This window comes from Ovis canadensis, chromosome 24 (assembly GCF_042477335.2).
Source record: "Ovis canadensis isolate MfBH-ARS-UI-01 breed Bighorn chromosome 24, ARS-UI_OviCan_v2, whole genome shotgun sequence".
NCBI lineage: Eukaryota > Metazoa > Chordata > Mammalia > Artiodactyla > Bovidae > Ovis > Ovis canadensis.
This window is the reverse complement of record NC_091268.1, coordinates 53,180,447-53,206,727: the sequence shown is the minus strand read 5'-3', so window position 1 is coordinate 53,206,727 and position 26,281 is coordinate 53,180,447. Positions and strand designations below refer to the sequence as shown.

Genomic DNA, 26,281 nt, shown 5'->3' with positions numbered 1-26,281 from the left:
CATGTAAGCGCTATGCTGGTGGACCTGAAAGATCTCATTTAATATTTGCAAGAACTCTGCAAATTGGGGTTCGAGAGGGAGGGAGGCCTTCCCCAGAGGCCCCCTGTACTAATCCCAGAACCCCTGAATACTTGCTCTAGGTGGCCAAAGGGGCTCTGCCAGTGTAAGGGTGGTGGGATGAGGGTGGTGGGATGGGGGCAGCATGCCCTGGGTTGGTTCTGTGGCCCAGTCTAGCCCATGTCTTCTGAAAAATGGAGAATTTTCCCCAGCTGTGCCAGAGAGAGAAATGATGCTGATTTCGAAGACGGAGGAAGGTGACTTCTAGAAATATGAAGATTCTCCCTGGAGCTGCCAAAGGGACCCGATCCTTTTGGACTTCTCCTGAAACTGTGAGATGATAAATCTATGTTGCTTTAAGCCAGTAAGTTTGGGGTAACTTGTTTATGGCAGTTATGAAAGAGTAACCCCTGAGTTTCTGAGTTAGTCTTGTGTTAAGGAGAAGATACAGCCTGAGAGGCCTCAGGGCAATTAGCAGAGGAGGGAAAACCCAGGTCACTTGGGTTCCAGATTACTACCTGCTCTCCAGTGTTCTTGCCTGGAGAATCCCAGGGACGGGGGAGCCTGGTGGGCTGCCGTCTATGGGGTCGCACACACGGATACGACTGAAGCAACTTAGCAGCAGCAGCAGCTGAAGGGCAAAGCACGTGCCGCGGCCCCTTTAAGATCGGGGCGGGGGGGGGGGGGGGGGGGGCCCGTGGTTGCCTGGAGACCGCCCGGTCCGGACGCCTTGCTGCCACTGTCCCGGCCGGATCCTCTCTGGGTCTCCACCGAGGTGAGTGCCTCCAGGGGACCCGGGGTCCCAGGCGTGCGGCCGTCTTTGCGCCACAGCTGGCCTGACGGCCAGGTTCGGCTCTTCCTCGGCCTCCGAGGACCCGAGCAGGTGAGCGGTGGGTGGGGAGGGCGGAGGAAGGGACAGGACCGAGCTGGGAGCCTGGGCCCAGAGAATGCGAGCCCCTCTCCTGCTAAGGAAAGTGAACGGTCCGTAATACAGCCTCAACTCAGAGAGAGCAGAAGATACGCCAAAGTTGGTAAGAAACAGACCAAGAGAAGGGAAGTTTGCTTTATTAGTAGTTCAGACTTCAGTGATGGGGGAGCGGAAAGCCTGTAGTAAAGACGAGTTTAGAAGCCTCAGCGGCTTGCTTGGCTGACAGTCCTGAGGTGGGGGTGCAGGGCTGGAAAGGGTGATGGGGTTTTGAAGGAAGAGGGGAGCAGGACCATGTTGGTGAGAGCAGAGCCTGGGGGCTTGGGGGGAGTGAGCGGAAATCAGGTGACCAGAGGGTGCCAGGCAGGCAGAGGGTGTGGGGCGGCCACTGCCCGCCTCAGGCACAGGAAGAAGGGTCTTGCCTTGCCTTTCCCGACTCACCTCTGCCTCCTGCTTGATGTACTGGGATGTCTTCAGTGGGGCCAATTTTGGGGGGCCACGAATACTATGGCTTTGCAGCCCCGCCCCTCAGCTCTGGGACCTCGGGCAAATGATTAACACAAGGTTTCTTGTCTGACATAGGAGGCCTCAACCTGTTGTCATGCTGTCCCAGGGAGTAGGTAGCCGATGGCTGCAAGTTTGAAAATAGGAAAGTGACAGAATAATTGATTTTGTGCATCGTCTTATTTAATCCTTATAAGCAGCGCAGTTCAGTTCAGTCGCTCAGTCGTGTCCGACTCTTTGCGACCCCATGAATCTCGGCACACAGACAAGTTACTATTATTCCTGTTTGACATCTGAAGCAGAAGGACCATTGGGAAGGGGGCAATGCATAAGCCTGGGTTCAGCTCCTGAGCACTTTGCCAGGGGGACGTACAGGGGGGCTTTTACAGTATGAGCTGGTGGTAGGTAAGATTTTAGAGGTTAGGTTGATACTTTTTTCCCACAAAGGGTTGCCCTTCTCACTGGAACACTCTTTGAAAAGAAATGATAGATGGTGGTTCTAATTTAAAAAATCTTAGGACAATGCAATATTGAAATTGCATTTTATAACTTGGTGATACTTGATCCTCGTAATTAATTTTTCAGGCTGTAGGAAGAGAATGATAATGACATTGGGGCTGTAAAACTAACATTGTAGGGACTTCCTTGGTGGTCCAGTGACGAGGACTCTGTGCTCCCAATGCCAGGGGCTCAGGTTCCATCCCTGGCTGGGGAACTGGATCCCATATGCCACAACTAAGACCCGGCTCAGCCAAATCCATAAATATATATAGCTTTTTAAAAAGACTAAAATTGTAACGATGAGTGAGACCCTCAAGTATTCAGAGACATAATTTTTATTTTTCAGATAAAACTCCCCAACTCCTTGAAACACACAGCTTTCAACTGAAGGAGTCATTGGATAAATAAAGTGAACCTTAGGTCTTCTAAAGGTCATGGTGAAAGAAAAGAAAAGAGCAGATAAAAAGGGGGACAAATCCGCTCGTTCTCCCTCATCTCCCTCCGATTATCCAGAGTTTGCCAAACAAGATGGCAGCGCCGCCAGGCAAGACGCGTCGCCGAGTGCCGCGCCACCACTGGACGTGCCGCTCAAGGACCCGGCAGGCAAGAGAGAGGCCAAAAGCGACAGTGTGCCAAATGAAGATGCTACCCAGTATGAAGAGCCCGTTCTGACCAAACTCATAGTAGAAAGGTGATTTCTTCCTTTCTTTTAAATGTTTCTTTCTTTTCTTACTTGGCTGTGTGGGGTCTTAGTTGCGGCAAGTGGGGTCTAGTTCCTTGACCAGGGACTGAGCCCAGGCCCCCTGCACTGGGAGCCCGTACAGAGTCTTAGCCACGGGATCACCAGGCAGTCTTGACTTTCCTTTTTTCTTGCATGGTGATTTAATGAGCTGCCTCTTCCACCTTCCCGTGTCTCCGACCTCCATGCTGTCTGTTCTCTGTCTGTGGGTGATCTCTTATTATAGCTTTACTTCGCACCGCACTCCAGTCCTCTTGCCTGGAAAATCCCATGGACCGAGGAGCCTGGTGGGCCGCTGTCCATGGGGTCGCTAAGAGTCGGACAGGACTGAGCGACTTCCCTTCCTTCCTTCTATCTCCCTAGATGACTGTAAACATCTATGCCTTTGGCATTGTTCCGTCTCCGTGAGTTTTTGGTTCATTTTTTTTAATGCCCACTAGACATCGTCCACTGATCTTGCGTCCCAAGGCAAAGACTGCAGGACTTGAAATACCACAGTCAGGGTTTGAGTCTTAGCTCTAGGATGCCAGCCCCATCACCGAACCTTTCTGAGCCTCAGGTTCTTAATGGGGGGAAATAAATGAGAATTCGCACTTTAGAAGGTTTCTCTGGATGCTGCTGTTTCTCTCCCAGCTGTGGGTTCATCCCTTGATCCCTGTTTCTCTTAGGGCATCACCATTTCCCTACATCCAGGCCTGAAGTCGTAGAACTAATCTCCTCATCCTAGGTTTTCTAACATTTACTCTTCTCTGGATTCTTGGAATACGCCCACTGTGGTCAGGGCTGTTCCAGGTCCATTTGTTTTCCACCTCACTCGCCTCAGAGCCTGGAGGTGAGCAAGCTGATAAAGTCACACGTTATCAGTTTGGAACTAAAAATGTGGGCACTGTTCTTGGCACCTCCCTTGCCCAAAGCCAGCACAGCAAGCCATATTGGTTCTACATCCAGAATATATCTTAAAAAAAAAAGTTTTAAAATTATCCTAGTGAAATATACATATTTTAAATCCTTTTATGTGTAAATCAGAGGCATTAAGTACACTCTCCACGTTATGCAGCCATCCCCACTGTCCATTTCCAGAATGTTTTCACACCCCAGATGGAAAACTGTCCGGAATATTCCCAACGCTTTCATCTCTCTCACTGCCCACTGCTCACTCCCAGCAGCTCACTCTCCCCCCAAGTCTGTTCTCTGAAGCAGCCAGGGTGATCTTTTTAAGATGTAAGTCTGGTCCTGTCCAACCCAGTTCTGGAAACCCTCTCGTGATTCCTTCTAGAGCTTTGTACTTAATGGCAAGTCTTTATCTCAGCCCACCTGTCTGCCCACCCAGCTTCTGCCTCCCCTGGTCTCCCTCCCATCACTCCCCTCCTCATCGTGGTCCAGCCATGCAGCTGAGCTTGAGACAGCGGGCTCTTTCCTGCCTCAGAGCCTTGGCACCTGCAGTTCCCTCCTCCCAGGGATCCTCTCTCTTCTCAAGGTTCTTTGTTACCAGGTAACCTCCTCCTCATTCAGGGTCGCCTTCCCCGACCATTTCTTTCACAAAAATTAAATGTGGTCTGGAATTATCGTGTTCATTTGTTTCCTTTTGATTGTCTGTCTCTCCTCTTTGGACCATAAACTTCTGAGGGCAGGAACTTGTTCACAGCCCAAGCCCCAGTGCTCAGAAAGGGCAGGCACACAGTTGTCCTGGGGGCATGGGGGTGATGCTTGTTGGGGGAACATGAGAGATCGTTTGCACGTCTTCACTGATACTGCTTTTCTGTTATAACCCCCAGTCACTGGCGTTTCCTCACATGATTCACTGCCTTGAGCTTTATGTCATTGCAGCTACGAAGGGGAAAAAGTCCGTGGACTATATGAGGGAGAAGGGTTTGCCATCTTCCAAGGAGGCTGTACCTACCGGGTGAGTTACACGTTTTGGGACTGGGCAAGGCAGACAGTGTGGGGTGATCATCTTAGATTTGCGTCTTCGGAAACGTCCTCTGATTCCAATTCCAGAATACTTAATGCTGATTTTATTGTGAACTCTGAGTACATATTTTAAGGCAAAAACATGACTCAGAACAATTGAAATAATCGTTTTAGATTTTTTTTTTCCTTCTCCCAGTTTTAGATTTTCTTTTCCTTTTCCTGATTTTTATTTATTGGACAAACAACATTAAGGTCACTAAAGTAAATAACAAAGAGTAAAATTAAAATCCCAGCATCCTTTTGCCATAAATTTTTTCAGTTTTCTGTGTCCCTTTTATTTCCTGAATGGATGAATCGGTATTTTTACGTGGGCGTGTTGATTTTGTAGATAACATCTTGAATCTTTTTTTTCACTTAGGACTACATTGCTATATTGATGTATGCTTTTCATAAGTTAAAAGTTTGTGGTAAAATGTACATTAAATTTACCATTTAAGAAAGAAGATTTACTATTTTTTAGTGTAAATTTCAATAATGTTGGGCTTCCCTGATAGCTCAGTTGGTAAAGAATCTACTTGCAGTGCAGGAGACCCTGGTTCCATTCCTGGGTCAGGACGATCTGCTGCAGAAGGGATAGGCTACCCACTCCAGTATTCTTCCCTGGTGGCTCAGCTGGTAAAGAATCCGCTTGCAATGCAGGAGACCTGGGTTTGATCCCTGGGTTGGGAAGATCCCCTGGAGAAGGGAACGGTGACCCACTCCAGTATTCTGGCCTGGAGAAGTCCAAGAGGGGTTACAAAGAGTCGACACCACTGAGCGACTTTCACTTCCGTAATGTTAAGTCTATCCACCTTCTTGGTCAGCCGTCATCTCCATAACTTTTTCATCTTCCCAAACTGAATTGAACACTAACTCCCCATTCTCTCTTCCATAATTAGCATTTTAATTATTGCATAGTGCTCTGATTTAACATTCAGAGCTATGCCACAATTGTTAGATACTTTGGGGGTATTTTGGGTTTTTTTTTTTGTGCGTGTTTATCCATGAGGCTACAGTGGAGGTATTCATTCATTCATTGAGATTATCTAAGAAATATGTGCTTGTTGTAGGAGAACAGATTTTTTTGTAGTTGAGGTCAAAAGGCATGGGTTTCAATACCCTGATTTTTCCCCTTAATGTGTTTCTTGTCCTGTGTAGTAAAAAACCCTTAAAAATGCCATTTATGGGAATTCCCTGCCCATCTAGTGGTTAGGACTCCACAATTTCACTGCTAAGGGACCAGGTTCAGCCCCTGCTTGAGGAACTAAGATCCCATGAGCCAGGGAGTAAAGCCAAAAAAAAAAAAAAAAGGCCATTTATTATGGTTGAATAGTATTCATTAAAATGTCCCATCTGCCTTTGGGATAAATACTTACAATTTCCAATAAGAGAAAACAAAATGTGACACTGAAAATGTCATCGTTTTTGATATCCAGATGATGGTTTAATCAGTTCCATCAAGTCTAGATGGAGCTTCCCAGGTGGCTCAGTGGTTAAGAATCCACCTGCCAGTGCAGGAGATACAAGAGACTCGGGTTCAATTGCGGGGCTAGGGAGATCCCCTGGAGAAGGAAATGGCAACCCACTCCAGTATTCTTGCCTGGAAAATTCGAAGGGCAGTGGAGCCTGGTGGGTACAGTCCATGGGGTTGCAAAGAGTTGGATGCGACTGAGCGACTGAGGACATCTGGTGTAAATAATTTTTAAAAAAACCTTTAAAGTTTGAAATGCAAAACGCAAAGCATATGAGTTCTTTTGAATGGTAGTTTTCCAACAGCTTAGTTAGGAGAGGAAGGCTGAATTCAGAGCTCAGTTTAACAACTGCTTAGCACCGCCTGGTGTCAGTTTTAGGGACCTAGGTTTTTCTGGACTCCTCAGATCCTTTTTAGAACCAGATGGACGCCAGTGCGGTGCCAGCTCCCAGCTGAATGCTGGACCAGCATTTTGTGGAACACGGTTCCCTTTTAAGAGCTGAATCCCTGGGTGGGAGTTATATGAAATCAAAATTGGGCCTGAGGCTTTGTTCTGTTTTGAAGGGCATGTTCTCTGAAGGACTCATGCATGGACAGGGGACTTACATCTGGGCTGATGGATTGAAATACGAGGTAAAGTGTATAATATGTTGCAGTTCTAAACTAACTATGTAATTTAACGGTAGGTTCCCACAGGTTCCTAGCTAGTATCAGGGTCTTCCCTGGGCGGTCCAGTGGTTAGGACTCTGCATTTCCACTGCAGGGGACCTGGGTTCGATCCCTTGTTGCGGAACTAAGATCTGGCCTGCTGCATAATGCAGCCAAAAGGAAGAGAAAAAAAAGCGAGTTTCATAAAAATTGCTCACCACACGGGTTAAAAAAATCCACAGACCAAAAGAACGGAGGTGACAAGTAAGTCGTTACTCTAGGGGCCCCTCTGGAAACTGTCACCAGTTTCCAGTTCTGTCTGTATATTCTAGAGACATTCTTCAGCCTCTCCCACCTTTTTATAAACAGAGGTACTTTATTTACTTACTTTTTATTTACTTATTTGGCTGTGCCGGGTCTTAGTTGCAGCCTTTGGGATCTAGTTCCCTGACCAGGGATCGAACCCTGGCCCCCTGCATTCGGAACTCAGAGTCTTAGCCATTAGGCCACCAGGGAAGTCCCAGAGATAGTTCATTATACCCTCTCTTCTGCCCCTGTGTTTTTCTAGAGATCAGATCACATCCGTTGGCTGAGATCAATCGATTTTTACTGGCTACTTATGTTCCGTGATATGGGTTTCACGTATCCCATCTTGCTGGGCTGAGGGGAGTATGTATTTTTAGATCGGTGTCTGCACAATGTGGGTAGGCCTGAAATGCTGCTCTGAAAATCACAGTTGCAGAGCTGCTAACGCCATGGTGTTTATAAGTTGTAATGAAAGTATTTAAAATGGAGGGCCTAATGGACATACTCAAACAGCCCCAGGAGGGAAACAGGCATGTCTGGGCCAGGTGGGCAGCTGAGTGGACTGGGAAGCGGGAGACGGGGCTGGGCAGAGCGAGGGAAGGGCGTCCTCCATCACCATCATGGAGGGAAGAGAGCACCCAAGGTCCAGGGCAGCAGAGGATTGGGTGCCAACTACCATTTCAGGCCAGGCTTTCCCAGGAACGCATCTCTTCCCCCAGACCCTGCCGCCTGGCCTGGCCTCTGGTTCATTTATCATCTCTGGAAGGTCAGGTGGGGCTGATTCCGGTAGACGCTGCCTCCTCCAACACACACACCAGCCCAGTCAGGAGGGTTTACGGGCAGGGTTCCTGCTCTCCCAGACGTGTGCTCAGGAAGGTCCCTGGCCTCCTGGGACGTCTGGTGAGATCTCACCTCCAGAGGCTCACGTTCCTGGAGAGGAACCCAAAGCCTCCAGGCTGAGATGTGCAGGAACTCGTGCTATGCACCCCTCCGGGGCCCCGACCACAGGGGATTATCTGAAAGGCACCCCTGGGGCAGGCAGTCAGCTGATGTGTCTGCAGAGTGTTGGAGTTTCCACCGGCCATCACTGAGCCTGGCTAATGGTCAGCATCTCCTGGGAAGCAGTGAATTAGTCTCCCTTGAGGCGGGTTACAGAGTCCAGAGTTGCCAGGCCAGGCTTGGGAGGCGCCCCTGCACCATGTCTCCTTCCGGCTTCCTGGAGCTCTGTCGTCTCACAGCCTTCCCGGTCGTTCATTCCACCTTGGTTTCTGCTCGGTGCCGGCACGCAGTGAGGGAGGCTGGGCTGTGCAGGGACGGGAGGAGGGGGCTTGGGGCTCAGGGGGTACTCAGCCGTTGCCTTGGGAAAAGAGGCCGGCGTGGTCTCTGCGTCTCCAGGTGAGGGATCTCCCCGCTTGCTTCTTTCTGATGGCCGTGTTGCCACAGGGCGACTTTGTGAAGAACGTCCCCATGAACCACGGCGTCTTCACGTGGCCAGATGGCAGCACCTATGAAGGAGAGGTGGTCAGCGGCATGAGGCACGGATTCGGCATGTTCAAGTGCAGCACGCAGCCCGTGTCCTACATCGGCCACTGGTGCCATGGCAAGAGACACGGAAAGGTGGGCGAGGTCACACACGTGACCACGACCTGTCACAAACCGGAAGCATGAGCCCGGTTTTACGTCTTACCGAAGATGTTGTAAGGATGACATCTCCACATCCTTCAGATGCCCTAAAATCATACGCTTCTATCTTTACCTTTTTAAAAAACCAGTTTTATGAGGTCTGATTTTTTTTTAAATTGTATTCCTTGTTCTAGGGCTCCATTTATTATAATCAAGAGGGCACCTCTTGGTATGAAGGAGACTGGATATACAACATCAGAAAGGGCTGGGGGATAAGATGGTAGGTATCTGCGGTCTGCTCCCCTCCCCTGCCATGTTTCAGGTGCTAGTGAAAAGCATTTGTGGCCCCAGATAGCTTTTCCCTGAGGCTATTTAAAGATAAGGTGCAGAACTTACAGAGAATACATTTGCTGTATAAGCAGGGTGGAATATTTAGATTCAGCTGATGGAGCCAAATATTTTGGGCAAAGAAATAAAATATCTGGGGCAAAATGTTAACCAATATTTTGGTTTCAATTATTTTAATTAAATATTTTAATTTTAGCATTAACCAAAGTATTAACCATAATAGTATAGGGAATTGTTTTTAAAAGATTAAAAAAGAAAAAAGCGCTATTCTTATCCACTTTGTCAGATAATTTAATGATCAAAAGGTTTTATACAGTGACCTATTCTCCCCCCACCCACCCTCCACAACCCCCACCCCTGGGAGAGTTGCTTTTGCAAACCTCATGCCTATCCACTGAATTCAAATACAGGGAAGATTGTATGGGCGCAAGGGCTGGATTTCTTCAGAGGTGTTTAGGGAGAAAGTTTAAGATAAAGTCCTTCAAGGTAAATGAACATGAGATAACTGGTTTTAACTGTTTGGTTTGTGGCCCTAGTTACAAGTCCGGGAACATATACGAGGGTCAGTGGGAGAACAACATGCGTCACGGGGAAGGTAGGATGAGGTGGCTGACGACTAACGAGGAGTACACCGGTCAGTGGAGGCACGGGGTCCAGGTACCAGCGGGTCTCCGCAGAACACGCCCAGAGGTGGGGCTTCCCTGGTGGCTCAGAGGCGAGGAACCCGCCTGCTGTGCAGGAGATGTGAGTTTGGTCCCTGGGCCAGGAAGATAAGCTGGAGAAGGAAATGACAACCGACTTCAGTGTTCTTGCCTGGGAATTCCCACAGACAGAGGAGCCTGGTGGGCTACAGTCCATGGGGTCGCAAAGAGAGTCAAACACAACCGAGCCCCCGTGTAACAATAGTAGCAGCAACCCAGCGGCAGGCGCTCTGCTGACTCTCAGCCCATGATTTGTTTCTTGGGTATCGTGTGGCAATCTGAAATTCAGGCAGTGTTAAATTTAGAAACTCCTGTGATGATTACTTGACTAAATCAGCCTTTAAACAATTTTCAGTTTTCTTTTCCTTTTTGTGTTGCTTGGCCATGCCACCTGGCATATGGGGTCTTAGTTCGCTGAGCAGGGGTTGAGCCCATCCTCCTTGCCGTGGAAGTGCAGAGTCCTAACCGCTGGACTGCCAGGGAAGCCCCTAAATCAGCCTCTTTTTTTAAAAAAAAAAATTACTAACGTGTAGTTGATTGACAGCTTTGTGTTAATTTCTGCTGGATGACTTAGTGATTCAGTTATCCACGTATACATATTCTTTTCCATTATGGTGTATCACTGATTACCGAATATAGTTCCCTGTGCACTACAGTGGAAAGTTATCATCTGTTCATTCTATAAGTAGCAGTTTGCATCTGCTAATCCCAGACTCCCAGTCTTTCCCTCCCCTACTCCCTCTTCCCCTTGGCAACCACAGGCCTGTTCTGTGAGTCTGTTTTGTAGATACAGTCACTTGTGCTGTATTTTGCACATATGATCTGTATCGTATGGTGTTTGTCTTTTTCTTTCTGGCTTCAGTCCAGGTCCTGTCATCTCTAGGTCCATCCGTGTTGCTGATGGCATCACGATTCCGTTCTTTCTGTGGTTAAATCAACCTTTTAAAAAGCGCTGTTTTGTTAGCATTTACTTTTCTCTAAACTCGCACACAAGTTAGGTTCTTTGACTGGTAAGTTCATCAGTCCCGTGACTCCTGTGAGGACGGAGTCTATGCGACCCCAATCCCCATGCTTTTTGCCCCTTCACGTGAGCCCCTGTATTTGAGTCATACCTTATTTGAATAGATTCAGGTACAAAGAGGAAATGTTTTGAGTATTTCTCATGGAAATTTGCCTTCTTTTCAGAACGGCCTTGGCACACACACATGGTTTCTAAAGAGAATCCCCTACTCGCAGTATCCTTTGAGAAACGAGTACGTAGGAGAGTTTGTGAACGGATACCGCCATGGCCATGGGAAGTTCTACTATGCCAGCGGAGCCGTGTATGAGGGAGAGTGGGTCTCCAATAAAAAACACGGCATGGTAAGTACAGACCTGTGAAGGTTGCATCTCGAAGCTTATGTAAAGGCATGACTTTCTCTACCTAGGAAACTGTATCAGCCATTCTGCGTAGCCTAGCTTACCGATTTAAGATGATTCAGTGTGTGTTAGTTGCTCAGTCATGTCCAACTCTTTGTGACCCCATGGACTGTAGGCCACCAGACTCCTCTGTCCATGGAATCCTCCAGGCAAGAATACTGGAGTGGGTAGCCATTCCTTTCTCCAGGGGATCTTCCCAACCCAGGGATTGAACCTGGGTCTTCTGCGTTGCAGGAAGATTCTTTACCATCTGCACCACCAGAGTAATTTCTAACGTATCATCAATTTCCTGTATATTTAGAGTTTACTTAATTAGTCTGTGGTGTATGTGTATGTTAGGGTGGTTTTGGTTGCAAGTAACAGAAAATCTAGCTTAAATCTTTCTCTTCCATCCATCCACATCTCTCCTACCATGTCTGCGTCACTATTATGCTGCTCCTCCCTCATGACTGCAAGATGGCTGTTGTGGTTCCAGGCTTCTCACCTACATACCCCACTAAGTAGAAGGAGAGAAGAAACTTCTTTCGCAGACATTTTCCACACATGTCTTTAGCTTTACTGAGCTGGATTGGGTCATTTGCCCACCTCTGAGTCAGATCAACTATTGGCCTGGGTGTGACAAATATCAAGATAAGTCCCCATTCTGTGATAGGCACCTCTGCTGGTCATTATTTAATAAGCCACGTTCTGTGACCTAGGGGTGCTCAGGGTTATGGAGAGATGGTGGGGGAGATACAGAGAGAGGAGAGGAAAAGGGGAGTTGGGAGAGAGGATCTACGCTGTGACTTGAGACTCTATGAGCCTGACTCTGTGTGAACTGAGTGCAGTTCTTAACAAATGAAAGCTTCCCAACTGTTGAAAAGATATTGAGGTAGATTTACCAGTGGTTTCTAAAAATCTTTCCCTAAGCTGCAAACAGCTGTCTTTCTCTCTGCAGGGCCGATTAACCTTCAAGAATGGGCGTGTGTATGATGGCCTATTTTCCAAGGATCACATAGTGGTGTTTCCGAATCTGGATGGGGAAGTGATGAGCTACCCGAACTCGCCTTCAGAGGGTGCCTTCAAGTGCCAGCAGTGCAAGCCCTCCATCAGTGCTGGTAGGAGCGTCCGCTTCCAGCTGGAGGGAGGCTGACGGGTAACAGTGCATCAAACTTAAAGTGTTAGTTGCTCACTCCTGTCCGACCCTTCGTGAGCCCATGGGCCTGCCAGGCTCCTCTGTCCATGGAATTCTCCAGGCCAGAATACTGGAGTGGGTTGCTGTTCCCTTCTCCAGGGGATCTTTCTGAACCAGGGTTTGAACCCTGGTCTCTTGCATTGCAGGCAGATTCTTTATCACTGATATCAAAACATGTACCTAATATTTCAGAAGAAAACACAAGTTTCCTATGAGCAACTGCTGTCTTTAAAAAATATATATATATAAAAGATTTATTTATTTGTTTGTGAGGGGTCTTAGTTACAAATGCAGGATCTTTTGTTAAATTGGGACATATGGGATCTAATTCCCTGACCAGGGGTCAAACCCCGGCCCCTTGCATTGGGAGTGCAGAGTCTTAGCTGCTGGACTACCAGGGAAGTCCCCACAACTGCCTTCTTGTAGGTTTTTGAATACTCCTATGTCACACTTTTACAGAAAATCATTTTGACATAACGTTTGAAACATTTCAATATTGCTTTTCACAATTATCCCCTGTATTTGCCTTCATTTGCTAGAAATCATGAGAAAGCTTGATGGCAATGAAAGTAATTCCTTGTTAGGCTCGAGCCTCGAGCTGGATCTCAGTTTATTGCTGAAAATGTACCCTGAGAGAGACCAGTCAGAAGAAAAGAAGCAGGTAAAAACCTTCTTTGTTAAAAATATATATATATATATATATATAGGGCTTAAATCTGAGCAAACTCTCCATAGTCTTGGGGAGATACTGTTGATGACTGCTGTTCTGTATCAAGTATTTTTTATACACCTGGGGCTTAAATATCCTCTCATTTAATTTTCTAGAATCTCATGTGAGTGAGCCGGCTTCCTGAGAAAAAGGAAGTTTGGATGGAAAGACCCCGTGAATTACCCAGAGCTTCCCTGGTGGCTCAGATGGTAAAGAATCTCTTGCAATGCAGGAGACCTGGGTTTGATCCCAGGGTTGGGAAGATCCCCTACAGATGGATAGTGGCAGCCTGCTCCAGTATTCTTGCCCGGAGAATCCTGTGGTCAGAGGAGCCTGGCGGGCTACAGTCCATAGAGTCACAAAGAGTTGGACACAACCGGGCAACTAATACTTTCACTTTCACTTTTTTCCCAAGGGTCAGTCAACCCCTGCCCCTCTGGCTTGGTCTGAAGGCCAAGGCTGTGGTCACCTCACTCTGGAGGACATTAATTCTGCTGTGTGTTGTCATAGGCTTCTGGGATTCAAAAGAACTTCAGACCCTTAGAAATTATTCACAATGTCGAAATACTTAGAGAAAAAATTACGTGTAGCTGGACCTCGTTCCGTGAGCATGTGTCTAATCCCAACCAGCTGTTTACACCTGAGGATCGTGGACTGTGAAGTCCAGCCCACTCTTCAGTTCTCCAGAGCTCAGCTCAGGCACCGGCCCTCCAGGCCGCTTTGTCCTTGAATCCGTCTCTTGTCCCTCCCTGACTCTGTTCTGTAAGGAGACTTCCTTCCTGTATATGTGTCTTGTGATATCGACTAGATTTTCAGCTTCCTGAAGAAAATCCCGTGTCCTTTGGAGCAGGGAATAGGGCCAACTCCACTTGCTTATCCAATTGAGTTGAATTTTCGAAGGCAGGAGTTGATGCTGAGAGTGATACATGCCTGATGGAGCCTCCCGGCTGGGACTTCCCTGTCTCCATAGGGACCCCAAATCCCAGTCTTCACATTTTCTGATGTTTTTTTCTTTCAGAGGGTGATGCATGGGACTCAAGGTTTGGGGAAACAGGACACTGTGTAGGCTGCAGTTTTGTGGGTCTGAGGAGTCCGGGGGCAGCATAAGGCCACTGAGGGCCTGGGGAGAAATGATAGACGGTGAATGGCGACAGAGGGGGTGGCGAGCAAAGCAGTGACTGTGACTGTCGCCTGTTTCAGGCTTTCAGCATTACGTGGCATGTTAGTTGTATGTTTTTCTGTCTGCTGTTTGTCAGGTTAAGGAGTTCCTTTCTATTCCTAATTTGCTGAGGGTATTTATCATGAAGGGGTATTAACAGTTTTTGCCAAATGGATTGGTATGATTATGTGGTAGGATAAATTACACTGAGTTTTCACATGTTGAACCAGCCTAGCCATCGCAGGATAAACCCCACTTGGTGCTGATGTATTCTTCTTTTTTATATATTGGCTCCCCTCAGTTTGCTAATTTAAAAAAAATCTTTATAGTTTTGGCCATGTGGCTTGTGGGATCTTGGTTCCCCAACCAGGGATGGAACCCCTGTCCTTGGCAGTGAAAGTACGGAGTCCTAACCACTGGACCACTAGGGAAGTCCCTGGCTTGCTGTTATTTTGAGGATTTTTGTGCCTGTGTCCATGAGGGATATTGGTGGGTGGGTGTGGGTGTGTGTGTGTGTGTGTGTGTGTGTGTGTGTGTATGTGTTTGTACACACTCAGTTGCTCAGTCGTATCTGACTCTTTGCGACCCCATGGACTGTAGCCCGCCAGGTTCCTCTGTCCATGGGATTCTCCAGGCAAGAATACTGGAGTGGGTTGCGATTTCCTCCTCCAGGGGCATCTTCCTGACCCAGGGATCAAACCGACGTCTCTTGCATTGGCAGGCGGCTTCTTCACCCCTGAGCAATTCATCTGTAGACAAGAGACTTTTGTTCCTGCCGTGGAGACGGGATGAATCAGGGTAGAATAGGACAGAGCTATAGGAAAGTAATTCCACTTTCTCATTCAGAAGTTGCATGTTATTGACTTTGGAATGGTTAGGGAGACTATAACATTCCCTGAGCTCTTATAGTGAGTGGTAAGAGGCGAATGCTACTGCATGCGTGACCCCGTTTAATTTAGAAAGCAAGTTTTCTTTTACCGTGGTTCTTATCAGGTCAGTTGAAGATTCATGTGGTTTTCTCTTTTCAGGTAGAATATGCTGTCTTAAGAAACATTACAGAATTGAGAAGAATCTACAACTTTTACAGCAGTCTGGGCTGTGACCGCTCCCTGGATAACACCTTTCTGATGACAAAACTTCACTTCTGGAGGTTTCTCAAAGACTGCAGGTTCCATCACCATAACATAACCCTTGCTGATATGGACAGAGTACTCGGTGGTGAGTATTCCAGGTCCTTCCTGTCTGTTCTAAAGGGTCGTGTAACATCTCAGCACCTTGAAGCCAGTTAGGAAATGTTGAGGGAGCAAGGAAGGCACATGTCTGGAGAGGTGTTCCAGGAAGCAACACGTGGGCTTGTTCCCAAGGTGCTTAAAATGCAACTGAAGACAGAATCGAGTGAAATAACAGCAGTAGTTGAAGACCATCCATAGCAGGGTCAGCAAAGTGGGTCCATGGGCAAAATCCAGCCCACTGGGTGTTCTTGTAAATAAAGTTTTATTGGAACATAGCCTTGTTCACTTGTTGATGTCTTGTCTGTGGTTGCTCTTGCCCTGCAAAACCGGACCTGAGTGGTTATGGCACAGACTCTCTGGCCTAGAAAGCCTAAAACATTTACCATCCGGCTCTTTACAGAGTATGCTAGCTATACAGGTGGCATACAGGACATGCACAGTAATGCCTTTTACCGTGTCAGTACCCACCAATCCCTGACCGTTTCCCTGAAAACCCACCAAGCCTCAGTGACTCATAATTAAATATCTCTGTGACAGAGTATGCTGTCCTATACATATGCATATGTCCTCTGGTCTATAGTTTTTATATATATTAAAAAAACACCAAATTGTAAGGTCAGAAGCAGAGAAGATCAGGGAGGGCTTGGAATAGTCTAGAAAGGGCTTTAGGTAATTTTAGGTTGGGCTTGATTTCAGGTTAAAAATTTCGTGCAGTAAAATTAACAGTTTTGAGGGTTTTACTCCCTATAGCTGAATTGTAGGAGGCAGGTTTGAAGGTCTCAAATTACCTACTTGATAGAGCTAATATCAACCCTGGTGGCTCAGATGGTCAAGAATCTGCTTGCAACATGGGACACCCGGGTCTGATCCCTGGGTCAGGAAGATCCCCTGGAGGAGGAAATGGCAACCCACTCGAGTATTCCTGCCTGGGAAATCCCATAGACAGAGGAGCCTGCAGGGCTGTAGTCCATGGGATCACAAAGAGTCGGACACGTTTCAGCAACTAATACCTGTGTGTCAAGCAAATCTATGGGCGGCATTTACCAATGGCATTTGCTCACTTGGTGTTCTTTGTGTGTGTATCAACTGCAAATTTTAGTTTTTGAAACATACTTCAAACCCAGTAAAAATTAGCAGCATTAATCACGTAGCCCGCCAGGCTCCTCTGTCCATGGGATTCTCCAGGCAAGAGTTCTGCAGCGGGTTGCCGATTTCCTCCTCCAGGGGATCTTCCTGACCCAGGGATGGAACCCACATCTCCTGTGTCTCCTGCATGGGCAGGTGGATTCTTCACCCTTTCAGCCGTCAACGTCCTCTCCAATTTTCTTTTTTTAGCCAATAACGACATACCAGTGGAAGAAATTCACTCTCCATTTACCACATTACTTTTGAGGACATTTTTGAACTACCTCTTGCAGCTGGCTTACCACATTCATCACAAAGAATACCAGTAAGTTCTCCTTCTGGGCCCCTGTGTAGGATGGGGGCTGAGCGAACCGTCACGATTGTCATAATATTGTTCTCTTTCCTTGGATATTCATGATTATTTTTCGTACCCTTGAAGTATTAGAAACAAAAGTTTCTTACAAACATTAGCCACCCAGACCATGAGAAACAAAATTAAAAACTGTGAAAACCCTTCTGATGCAGGTCACGTGTCAGTATTGCAAATAGCCCTCAAGTTTTTTACTCAGAAATAGTCACCACCAACTCTTCCTTAGAATTTCCTGTCTTTCTCAGAACAAATTTGATACTGCGTCTTTTTTTTTTTTTTCAATAAAAGCCTTTGATTTTGAAATAATTGTGGACTTTAGAAGAACTGACTCAGTTGAAAAGACCCTGATGCTGGGAAAGATTGAAAGTGGGAGGAAAAGGGGATGGCAGAGGATGAGATAGTTGGATGGCATCACCCACTCAATGGACATGAATTTGAGTAAGCTCTGGAAGTTGGTGAAGGACAGGGAAGCCTGGCATGCTGCACTCCATGGGGCTGCAAAGAGCTGGACATGACTGAGTAACTGAACTGAGAAAGCAGATATAGAGAAGGTGGGAGAAAGGAAAGAGGAAGTGTTTACTTTGACAGCCTACCCAGCTGTCCTGGTGGGCAAGTCCATTAGATACACAGAAAGAAAACTTTGACGCCTAGGGTAGAAATATGACTAGAAAAGTAGATGGAAATATTATCATCATGTAATTTATGATTTAAATGTTTACATATATTAGGGAATTCTCTGGCAGTCCATTGATTAGGACTCTACACTTCCATTGCAAGAAGCCTGGGTTTAATCCCTGGCGGGAGTTGGTGATGGACAGGGAGGCCTGGCGTGCTGCAATTCATGGGATCATAAAGAGTCAGACATGACTGAGCGACTGAACTGAACTGAACTGAAGGGAACTAGGATCTCATAAGCCACGTGATATAGAAATAAAAAATAAAGAACTTATAAAAAAAATGAAATAATTGTGGACTTTCAAGAGTGTGGCCAAGTTAACACAGAGTATTGGTTTATAGTCTGCATCCTGCTTCTCCAAATGATTGCGTCTTACAGAATCACAGTGCACGTCTTAAAATGAAGGAATTAACATCGCTACCGTTTGGTTAACTGAATTTCAGAGTTTCTTAGGGCTTCCTGAGGTTTTCACTTGTCTCTTCCAAGACCGAATGCAGGGTCGCACCTTGTTTCGTTGTCCTGTCTCTGTTCAGTCACCAGGTCACGTCCAGCTCTTTGCGACCCCATGGACGGCAGCATGCCAGGCTTCCCTGTCCTCCACCATCTCCCCGAGCCTGCTCAAATCCATGCCCATTGAGTCGGTGATGCTATCCGGCTGTCTCATCCTCTGCCGCCCCCTTTCCTTGTCTTTAGTCTTTCCCAGGATGAGGGTGTTTTCCTTTGACTTGGCTCTTTAGTCCCCTACAACTGTGATCGTTTTTTTTTTTTTGGTCTTTTATGACCTTGACACTTTGGAAGAATATTGATTGGTTATTTTGTGAAATATCCCTCGATTTTGCTTTGCTGATGTTTTTCTGTCATCACCCTGAGGTTATGGGTTTGGGGGAAGAATACCCCCAGAATATCAGCAGTGCCTGACAGCAGTCTGTCTCATCACTGGCAGTGTTACCTGTGAGCACGTGACTCAGCACTGTCAGCCAGGTTTTCTAGAGCAGACTTACTGCTTTCCCCTTTCTGTGCCCGGTCTACTTGGCAGAGAAGCCAGTCACGAGGTCCACCCGGCCCTCCAGGAGCGGGGGACTAAGTTCCATCTCCTGGACGGAGGCGTGATGGTGGTTTCCTTTTAACCGCAGAGACCGAAGCCCGTCGCTCTTTCTGTGCTTTAAAAAAGTGATGAATGAGAACATCCTCCCCAATGCCTGCCGTGTAAAAGGTAAATAACAGAATCCGCAGGATTGCATGGACCTTAACTGTTTCCCATGTCGAGTTCTGTAATCATCATTCTGAGTGTCGGTGTTTCCACTCCGTCTTCAGGCCATTTATTCTGCGAGGCCCAGCGGACCCTCTATTCAATGACTTACGTGGACAAGTGCTGGGAGATCTACACGGCGCACTGCAGACCACACGCGGCCCCTCCCCACGAGCTCACCATGAACATGAGACACTTCCTCTGGATGTTGCAGGTAACCACTCACGGTGGAGCGTGGCTTTCTGTTTGTAGCTGTTTTGAGTTTTAATTTAGGAAAGGCAAAATAGTCTAGCTGTGATATGCAAGGAACAAGTGAGTAGTGCACCTGGGCTGTCCACGCACAGGTAGGACTGTGGCATGCTAAGGCTGATGGGAAACTCCGTGGATGAACGGCACTGGTCCAGGACTGGGTTTCACTGTGGCGTAAGCGAGCCAGGAAACCGCCCCAGCTCCCCTCCACACCCCTCAGCCCACTGTCCATAGACCTCTTCTCTGGGATGTTCAGGTTTCCAAGGGAGGAATTCTCCTAACTCTTCGAGCCTGGGGACATGAACCCGGCTTTCCGGGTTCTTAGGACAGAGTCTGGAGGGAAGGGTCAGTGTGGAGGGAGGGCCCTGCCTACATGCATTTTCCCCTCATTCTCGTCTTCAGCGGGACTGTGACATTTTTAAAAGTACATAGATATCTGTTTGTAGTTAACAGCCATTATGGTTTGATTGGCTGTTTCTTTTGCAGAGCTTTAAGATGATAAATAAAGAATTGACAGCAACCAAGTTTGTGGAGGTCATAGCAGAGGATAACCCTTCCATGTATGATGGAATCGACAGTAACTTTGAACTTGAGGTTTGTAAAGAGGTGTCACGAACGGCCCAGATCCAACTCAGGCAGTTTGTTCTGCCTTGCGTACCAACGACCAAGATCCTGTCTCCAGCACAGCCGCCTCCCTGAGCCCAGGTCTGACCACCGGGTCACACCCACCAGACTCCTGCTTCTGAACATTCGTACTCAATGCACACCTTCCCCCACGTTCTTTTTTTTTTTTTGGCTTGTGTAAGCCATTTCTTGCCTGTAGTTTTGAAGGCTGGCATCAGAAAGCTGCTGGTGGGCCTGGTTCCTGCTGCAGGCTGTGGCGAAGGGTCGGCTCCAGGCCCCCCTCCTTGGCCCGTCCTGGTCGTCTTCTCTCTGTGTGCCTGTCTCGGGGCCGCGGTCTCCCTCTTCTTATGAGGACGGCTGCCATACTGAACTGGGGCCCACCCTAGTGGCCTCAGCTTAGCTCGATTATCTGTAAATCTGAGGATCCTGGGGCTTAGGACTCCCAACTCCTTTTCCAAGGAGGCGCAGTTCAAACCACAACAGTCTTCCTTTCCCAGTCTACCCCTCACCAACTCATGTGCTGCTTCCGTGCAGAACACGGTCATGCCGTCTCAGGGTCTCTTAGCCATTCCAGTGTCAGCTGTCACGGGTGCCACTTCTCTCGTTGTTCAGGAAAAGAGGAAATACTTCTTATCGTGACAGTCCTCAATGAGTGAATATACAGCAGCATGTTCCCATCAGATAGAAAAGTGACTTAGAAACCTAAGGAGAGAACATACATCCTCATAGATCTCTTAAAGGCTGTAGTTTTTACTGCAAACCGGTGTGTTCCTGTGGCATCTGAGTGCTGAACAAGGTGGCGTTTCCTGGAGGATAGAGACAAACACCCAGAAGAGCCTCTGGCCCACCTCGAGTTGTGTCAGCATTGACCCTTTTATATTTTCTTATATTTCAGCTGGTTTTCCTGGAATTCTTTGAAGCTCTATTAAGCTTCGCCCTCATCTGTGTTCCTGAGCCAGCAACTAAATTCTGTTCAGATTTCCCAGACGATGACCTGTCTGTTAACAAAGCTGCAAGCACTTACCCAGTGACAGCTCAGGTAACAGATATCTTAGAATTGACAGAGTAAGGAAGGGCTTTATTCTGGAATGGTTAAACCGTCACCAGAACTATCTTGGGGTTTTGTAACCTTTCAGGAAAGAACTAGTGAAGTCCTAAAGTATTTATTTATTATTGAAAAAATGTGCTTATTTATTTGGCTGTTGCAGCATGTGGAATCTAGTTCCCCAGTCAGGGATCGAACCCAGGTCTCCTATAATGGGAGCTCAGAGTCTTAGCCACTGGACCACCAGGGAAGGTCCTTTATGTTATAGAGTCTTAGCCACTGGACCACCAGGGAAGGTCCCTTACGTTATTTATTTTGTAAGTTAGGGGAAATGTATTTCCTGGTCTTGACCCGGGAAGCAGACTCCTAGCCGTGCTAAAGGAGCTCTGTCAACAAGCGTCAGAGTGCCTATTGACACCCTCGGGGGCAGGGAGCACTGGGTGGACCCCGAGGCTTACAGCATCTGGGGCGATGGGCACGTTCACTGTCCCAGGTGATGGGCTCACAGGTGCAGACACGTCCGTACTTACCGTCACGGCGTGCTTTAGGTGTCATATATCGTAAGTCAGTTATACTGCATTAAAGGCCTGTGCATCTCCATGGAAACCAGAAGCCCTCTTGTGTGTCTGTCATTGGTCAGGACACCCAGAACAGGAGTCCAAGCGCAATAGCAAGCCAGGAATCCGACATTCAGTTCAGCAGCACCAAGTCATCTTCGAGCAAGTTGGGTGTCCTGCTCGACATCAGCAAGATAAGGAAGTCAGAGGTGTGTATTGACAGGCAACCGGGAAGATAGCCGAGGCCGCGGCGTCGGCCATGGGCACGCGCTGGCTGTGCGGTGAGGGCGCCTCTGGGGCCCGGGGTCTGGCAGGAGCAGGAGGCCTGTCCTCTCGTGGGCTTCGCCTTCTGGGGAAGAAAGGGAAGTGGTGGTACAGGGACAGGAGGCGGCGCCGCCTGTGGGGCGCTCAGCCGGTGCCACGCGCTTGCCAGGGTCCTGCTCATCCAAGGCCCAGACGCCCGGTGGGTGCTGCCGTCAGCTCCAGGGGGCAGCTGAGGCACAGAGAGGCAGGGTGGCTCGCCCAGCGTCCCAGAGCTGCTGAGCAGCGGCGCTGGGGCAGTCCCGCTCCAGGGTGTGCGCCCGCCACTGCAGTGCTCTCTGCTGCTTCACACTCAGGCCTCGGGGGTGTGACGAGAAGCGGGGCAGGCGGTGGAGGCTGAGTGACAGGGTGGCCGGAGGGGGGGTCTTGGGAGGAAGTGACCCCTGAGCGCAGCTGCCGGTCAGCGGAGGGAGTCTGTCCTGCGTGGAGGCCCTGAGGCGGGAGTGGGTCTGGGTGGCTGGGCGGGAAGCGTGGCAGCCGGGGCAGCCGCGTCGGGGCGGGCCAGGAAGGTGCACCGGGGGAGGCAGCGCCCGGCCAGAGGCGCCCGGCTGGAGAGAGACGGAGGCCCGTGAGCAGGGCGGCCGGTCAGCTCCTGGCCACTGGGCTGAGGACAGACCCGTGAGGAAGCGCTTGGGATTATCTGCCCATGTTTCTTGAGTGCTGCGGAATTTGAGAGGGAAAAGAGAAGGCAGGGAGGATTCTAAGATTTTGGGGGCCTGAAGAACTGAAAGGTTAGAGCTGCCGTCTATCGTGAAGGGGAGGACCAGGGTTCGACGGAGAGAGGAGTTTTGGGGGGAAAACCTAAGGAGCTGAGTTTGCACACGTGCTAACTTAAGGTGCCTGAGGAGACGTGCAAGCGGTGACAGCGACGGGCAGCTGGAGGCAGTTTGGGGTTCAAGGGTGAGATCTGCTGGAGGCAGAGATGTGGGTGCATACAGTGTGTGTGAGGTGATTACAGCCACCGAGAGGTGGCTAAGAAACATTCTCCCAGCAGACCAGGGTGCAGTGTCCCATGTTTGGTTTCTTGGGGGAGGAGCCTTCCAGTGGATACAGCAGCTCTGTTCCTCATTTCCTTAACAGGGCCAATATACAGGTTAAAAAGTCAAATTTTATGCAGGTTAAAAACAGTCAAACTAGCGTAAGGATGTCAGCCTTGTGAATCCTTTTCTGATTATTTACGACATAGAAACTTAGTGTTCGTCTATGATGATGCAGAAGCCATAGTTTGCTTTATGATTTCTCTTTTAAATTTAATTTTTTTTTTTTTTTTACGTAAAAGCCCAAAATCAAGAAATCTGTAAGTGACGGAAAAACTTCCAAAGTGAATTTTAAATCTGCAGGCAAAGGGCTGACCTTCTTTTTATCTCAAAGTGGTGAGTATTTTAATTCTAGAACCTTGGTACTAGCAAGCTGTTGCTTGTAAATGACATCACGGTTATTAAAAGGTACAGCCATGTCACCACCGCGGGGAGCCGGCCTCGGGGTGGCGGTAGGTGTGGGTGAGGCTCCTGGAGCGCTGGGGGCGCCTGTGGACCACCTGGTGCCCGCGGCTCGCTCTCTCCACGGATTTGCCTTTTCTGGACACCTCATATAAACGGAATCATCCGTCTTTTACGCCTGCCTCTTTCACTCACAGTTGTCTTGGGATTCTTTCACGTGGCAGCAGGTATTAGTATTCTGGTCCTCTGTATGGCTGAGTAGTATTCCGTTGTGCGGCTCTTCACCATTTTTACCTACTCGTCAGCTGACGGACACTCGGGTGGTTTCCAGTTTTGGCTGCCATGGAGAATGCCGCTGTGAACACTGGTGTGCCAGTCTTTGTGGCTGGGTTTTCGTGCCCCTTTGCCCTCGTAGACTCTGGCACTGGCATCAAGGCTCTCCCCATGTCTTCTGCTCTGGGCCCTTCACAGGGGCTCCTGGGGCGGAGGCTGCTCTACTCACAGAGCCCTGCGTTTCCACAGGCCCTGCGCCCTCACTCCTCTCCCATCCCCGCCATCAAAGAGCCCAAGAGCCGAAGCAATAGACAAAATCAAAAAACAAATGCCGTCCTGACAGATCCCCAGTCTTACTGATATTACAGAACTATCCAAAGCGTTATCCTCCTGGAATCAACTATTGTAAACACATTCCAGAGTGGGTGTCTGCTGCCTTAGTAGACGTGAAGCTATATTCCTTATCAAGTCAGTAATTTTACCTACCTTCTTACTCAATTCAGAGTTAAAATCCTTTAACGTTTTTTTCTTAAAACTACCTTTAAAGACAATGTAGTCAAAAGCCAAGAGGTTTTTTTCCCCTTTCTCTGAAAATATGGGAATGTTGTAAGTTTTCTAAGATTTTAATTTTAGAAAACCGAAATAGTTAAGCTATTTTAGAAAAAAATATAGGTACCAGGAGGCCTGAAGAAGTGTTGACCATCATAGCTGGGGTCAGCTGATGCCGTCCTTGTTCCGGGGGGTCCCTGAAGCATTTTGCATTCCCTTAACACCCACAAACCCATGAGGAGCACAGCATCACTCTTATGGGGGACGAGGACACTCAGCCCACCACAGCTAGTGACAGAACCAGGAACGGGAACGCACACTCCCAACGTTACTCAAGACTGTATCAATGTTCATTTCAACCAGCCTTTCTTGCAGGGAAAAAAGAAAAATCCAAGGATGAACAAAAGGAAAAATTCAACACATGGATCAGTAATATGTACATCTTTTTTGTGAACACTCTCTTCCAAGCACATAAACATGAAGAAACCCTCAAGGAGAAAGTAAAGGAAAACAGGCTGCAAAATGAAGCAACGGCCCTTCAGAGGAAGATGGAAAACGAGGAGCTGGAAGCAAGGTAACGCGATAAACCTCTTGACTCCCTCCCTCCCTCCTGGGTTCTCGGTCATCTTTCTTTCCTGTCCTCTGCGTTCACCCCGAGCTTCAGGACCAAACACTTGCATTAAAAGGCTATGATGTCAGGGTCTTTCCTGGTGGTCCAGTGCCTAAGACTTCTCGCGCCTAATGCAGGGGGCCTGGGTTCGATCCTTAGTCAGGGAACTAGATCCCACGTGCCACAACAAAGATGTGGTACCACCAAATAAATTAAAAAACAAAATACACACACACAGACACAAGAGTCTACAACTTCCAAAGAGCGGCATGCCCTTGTGTGGGGCTGGGAACCCGTGGCTGCCTGTTCTGTCCTGGCTAAGGGAGCGACAACGCCCTTGTCCCCAGGCATCCACAGGGACACAGTATAACATAGACCCAGACTGCCCCGGGTCAAATCCCAGCCCCACCACTTATTATACCTGGGTGACCTTGGGCAAGGTCTGTCCCCATGTGCCTATTTCTGCCCCTGTGGAGGTAGGGGTGACCCCTCGTAGGACTGCTGTGAGGACCGAGGGAGCCCGTGTTTCTGAAACAGTAAGAACAGTGATTGGGGTGTGGTGAGCGTGCAGGCATGGCCACAGTGTCCAGGCTCAGCCCCACACAGGCCAGTCTCGAGTGCGGATGCTCACCTGTGAAGGGCATCATGAGCCTGCTGGCCTGTGCAGGAGAGCGTTAGACTTAAGAACAGCCGCAGCAGGACTTTAAAAAGGCTGCTCACTAGCCAAGTTGCTGCAGAGACAAGTACTTCACAAGTCACCTAAGGTGTGTGCAGTCTGAACTGATGAGATGTCGATGGCGTGACTTTTTATTGTTGAGATCCAGGTATTGACTACTTTATACCACATGACAGCAGAAAAACTGGTTTTGAAATTTCAAAGGAAAAAAAGATACTTTCTTGTGTTTGCTTCTTGTTAGGCTCAACAGCTTGAGAGAGGAAGAGGCCAAAAGACAAGACTACGAGGTGGACATCACCGTGATCAAGGAACCAGTGGATGCCCCCTCCTCGAGTTTCACACCGAGCCCCCCGAAAGAGGACACTGTGGTGTCCAGCAAATCCATCACCAGCAAGAAAAAGAAAAAGTAGATGCCACTGTTTGTAAACGATCCACAAGAACAGGCAGGTGTGAAAGGAGGACACCTTGAGTGTTTCTTGAAAACTGGGGTTTGGGCCTACTGGGTTTAGGCTTTCTGTGGTCGGATCACCGAAACGCCTATGTTTTGTTAGCTTAGCTGAATGAAAATACACACATGGGGGTATTGAATGAGCATGTATTGTTTCTTTTTTCTGAATTAAATATAGCACTGGTGATTAAACTTAGTATCTGATAAAACCTACTAGAAAACATTGGGAGCAGATGAAGCCCTTTACATGTTTCTGCAGCCCCACCCTCTCCGAGCCTGCACGCCTCCTTTGCCGTGGTGACTGCGCTGTGTCCACATCCTGCCTGTCCCTCAGGTGCCGCCTCTCCCGTGGCCTCTGCCCTGGTCCTTCTCCACCCGTACCCACAGCATAGCAAGCAACGCTGCGCGGACCAGAGGCCGAACAACAAGGATAAAGAGCCAGCGGCATAGCTGGAGGTTACCCGAAGACCTGATGTCTCTGTTAGGAAAGTGTTACAGCTAATAGTCCTGTTAAATTTAAGAGGAGACACCCAAAGCATAAGAATATACCTGAAGCTTCCAAACTAGCAAAAAGGAAGGAAACAATCATCCGACATAAGCTTGG

The 26,281-nt window shown here is 48.2% G+C and overlaps 1 protein-coding gene across 2 annotated transcripts; it reads left to right on the top strand.

Annotated features, from left to right (window-relative positions):
- Positions 1–749: 749 nt before the first annotated feature.
- On the top strand, positions 750–25,869 carry LOC138428756 (radial spoke head 10 homolog B). 2 transcript variants are annotated; one of them, XM_069569576.1, is made up of 20 exons: positions 750–832; positions 2,334–2,678; positions 4,554–4,629; positions 6,712–6,780; positions 8,545–8,718; positions 8,919–9,004; positions 9,609–9,729; positions 10,959–11,135; positions 12,130–12,289; positions 12,906–13,027; positions 15,263–15,452; positions 16,802–16,916; positions 18,771–18,850; positions 18,952–19,100; positions 19,622–19,729; positions 20,655–20,798; positions 21,445–21,570; positions 22,962–23,055; positions 24,319–24,517; positions 25,471–25,869. In XM_069569576.1, exons 2-20 carry the CDS (start codon positions 2,422–2,424, stop codon positions 25,637–25,639), a joined length of 2,616 nt encoding a protein of 871 aa, XP_069425677.1. In that variant the 5' UTR covers positions 750–832; positions 2,334–2,421; the 3' UTR covers positions 25,640–25,869. The 2 variants fall into 2 exon arrangements, with proteins under 2 accessions (XP_069425677.1, XP_069425678.1); XM_069569577.1 differs by having other exon boundaries at positions 24,412–24,517; positions 25,471–25,817.
- The last annotated feature ends 412 nt before the right edge of the window (positions 25,870–26,281 follow it).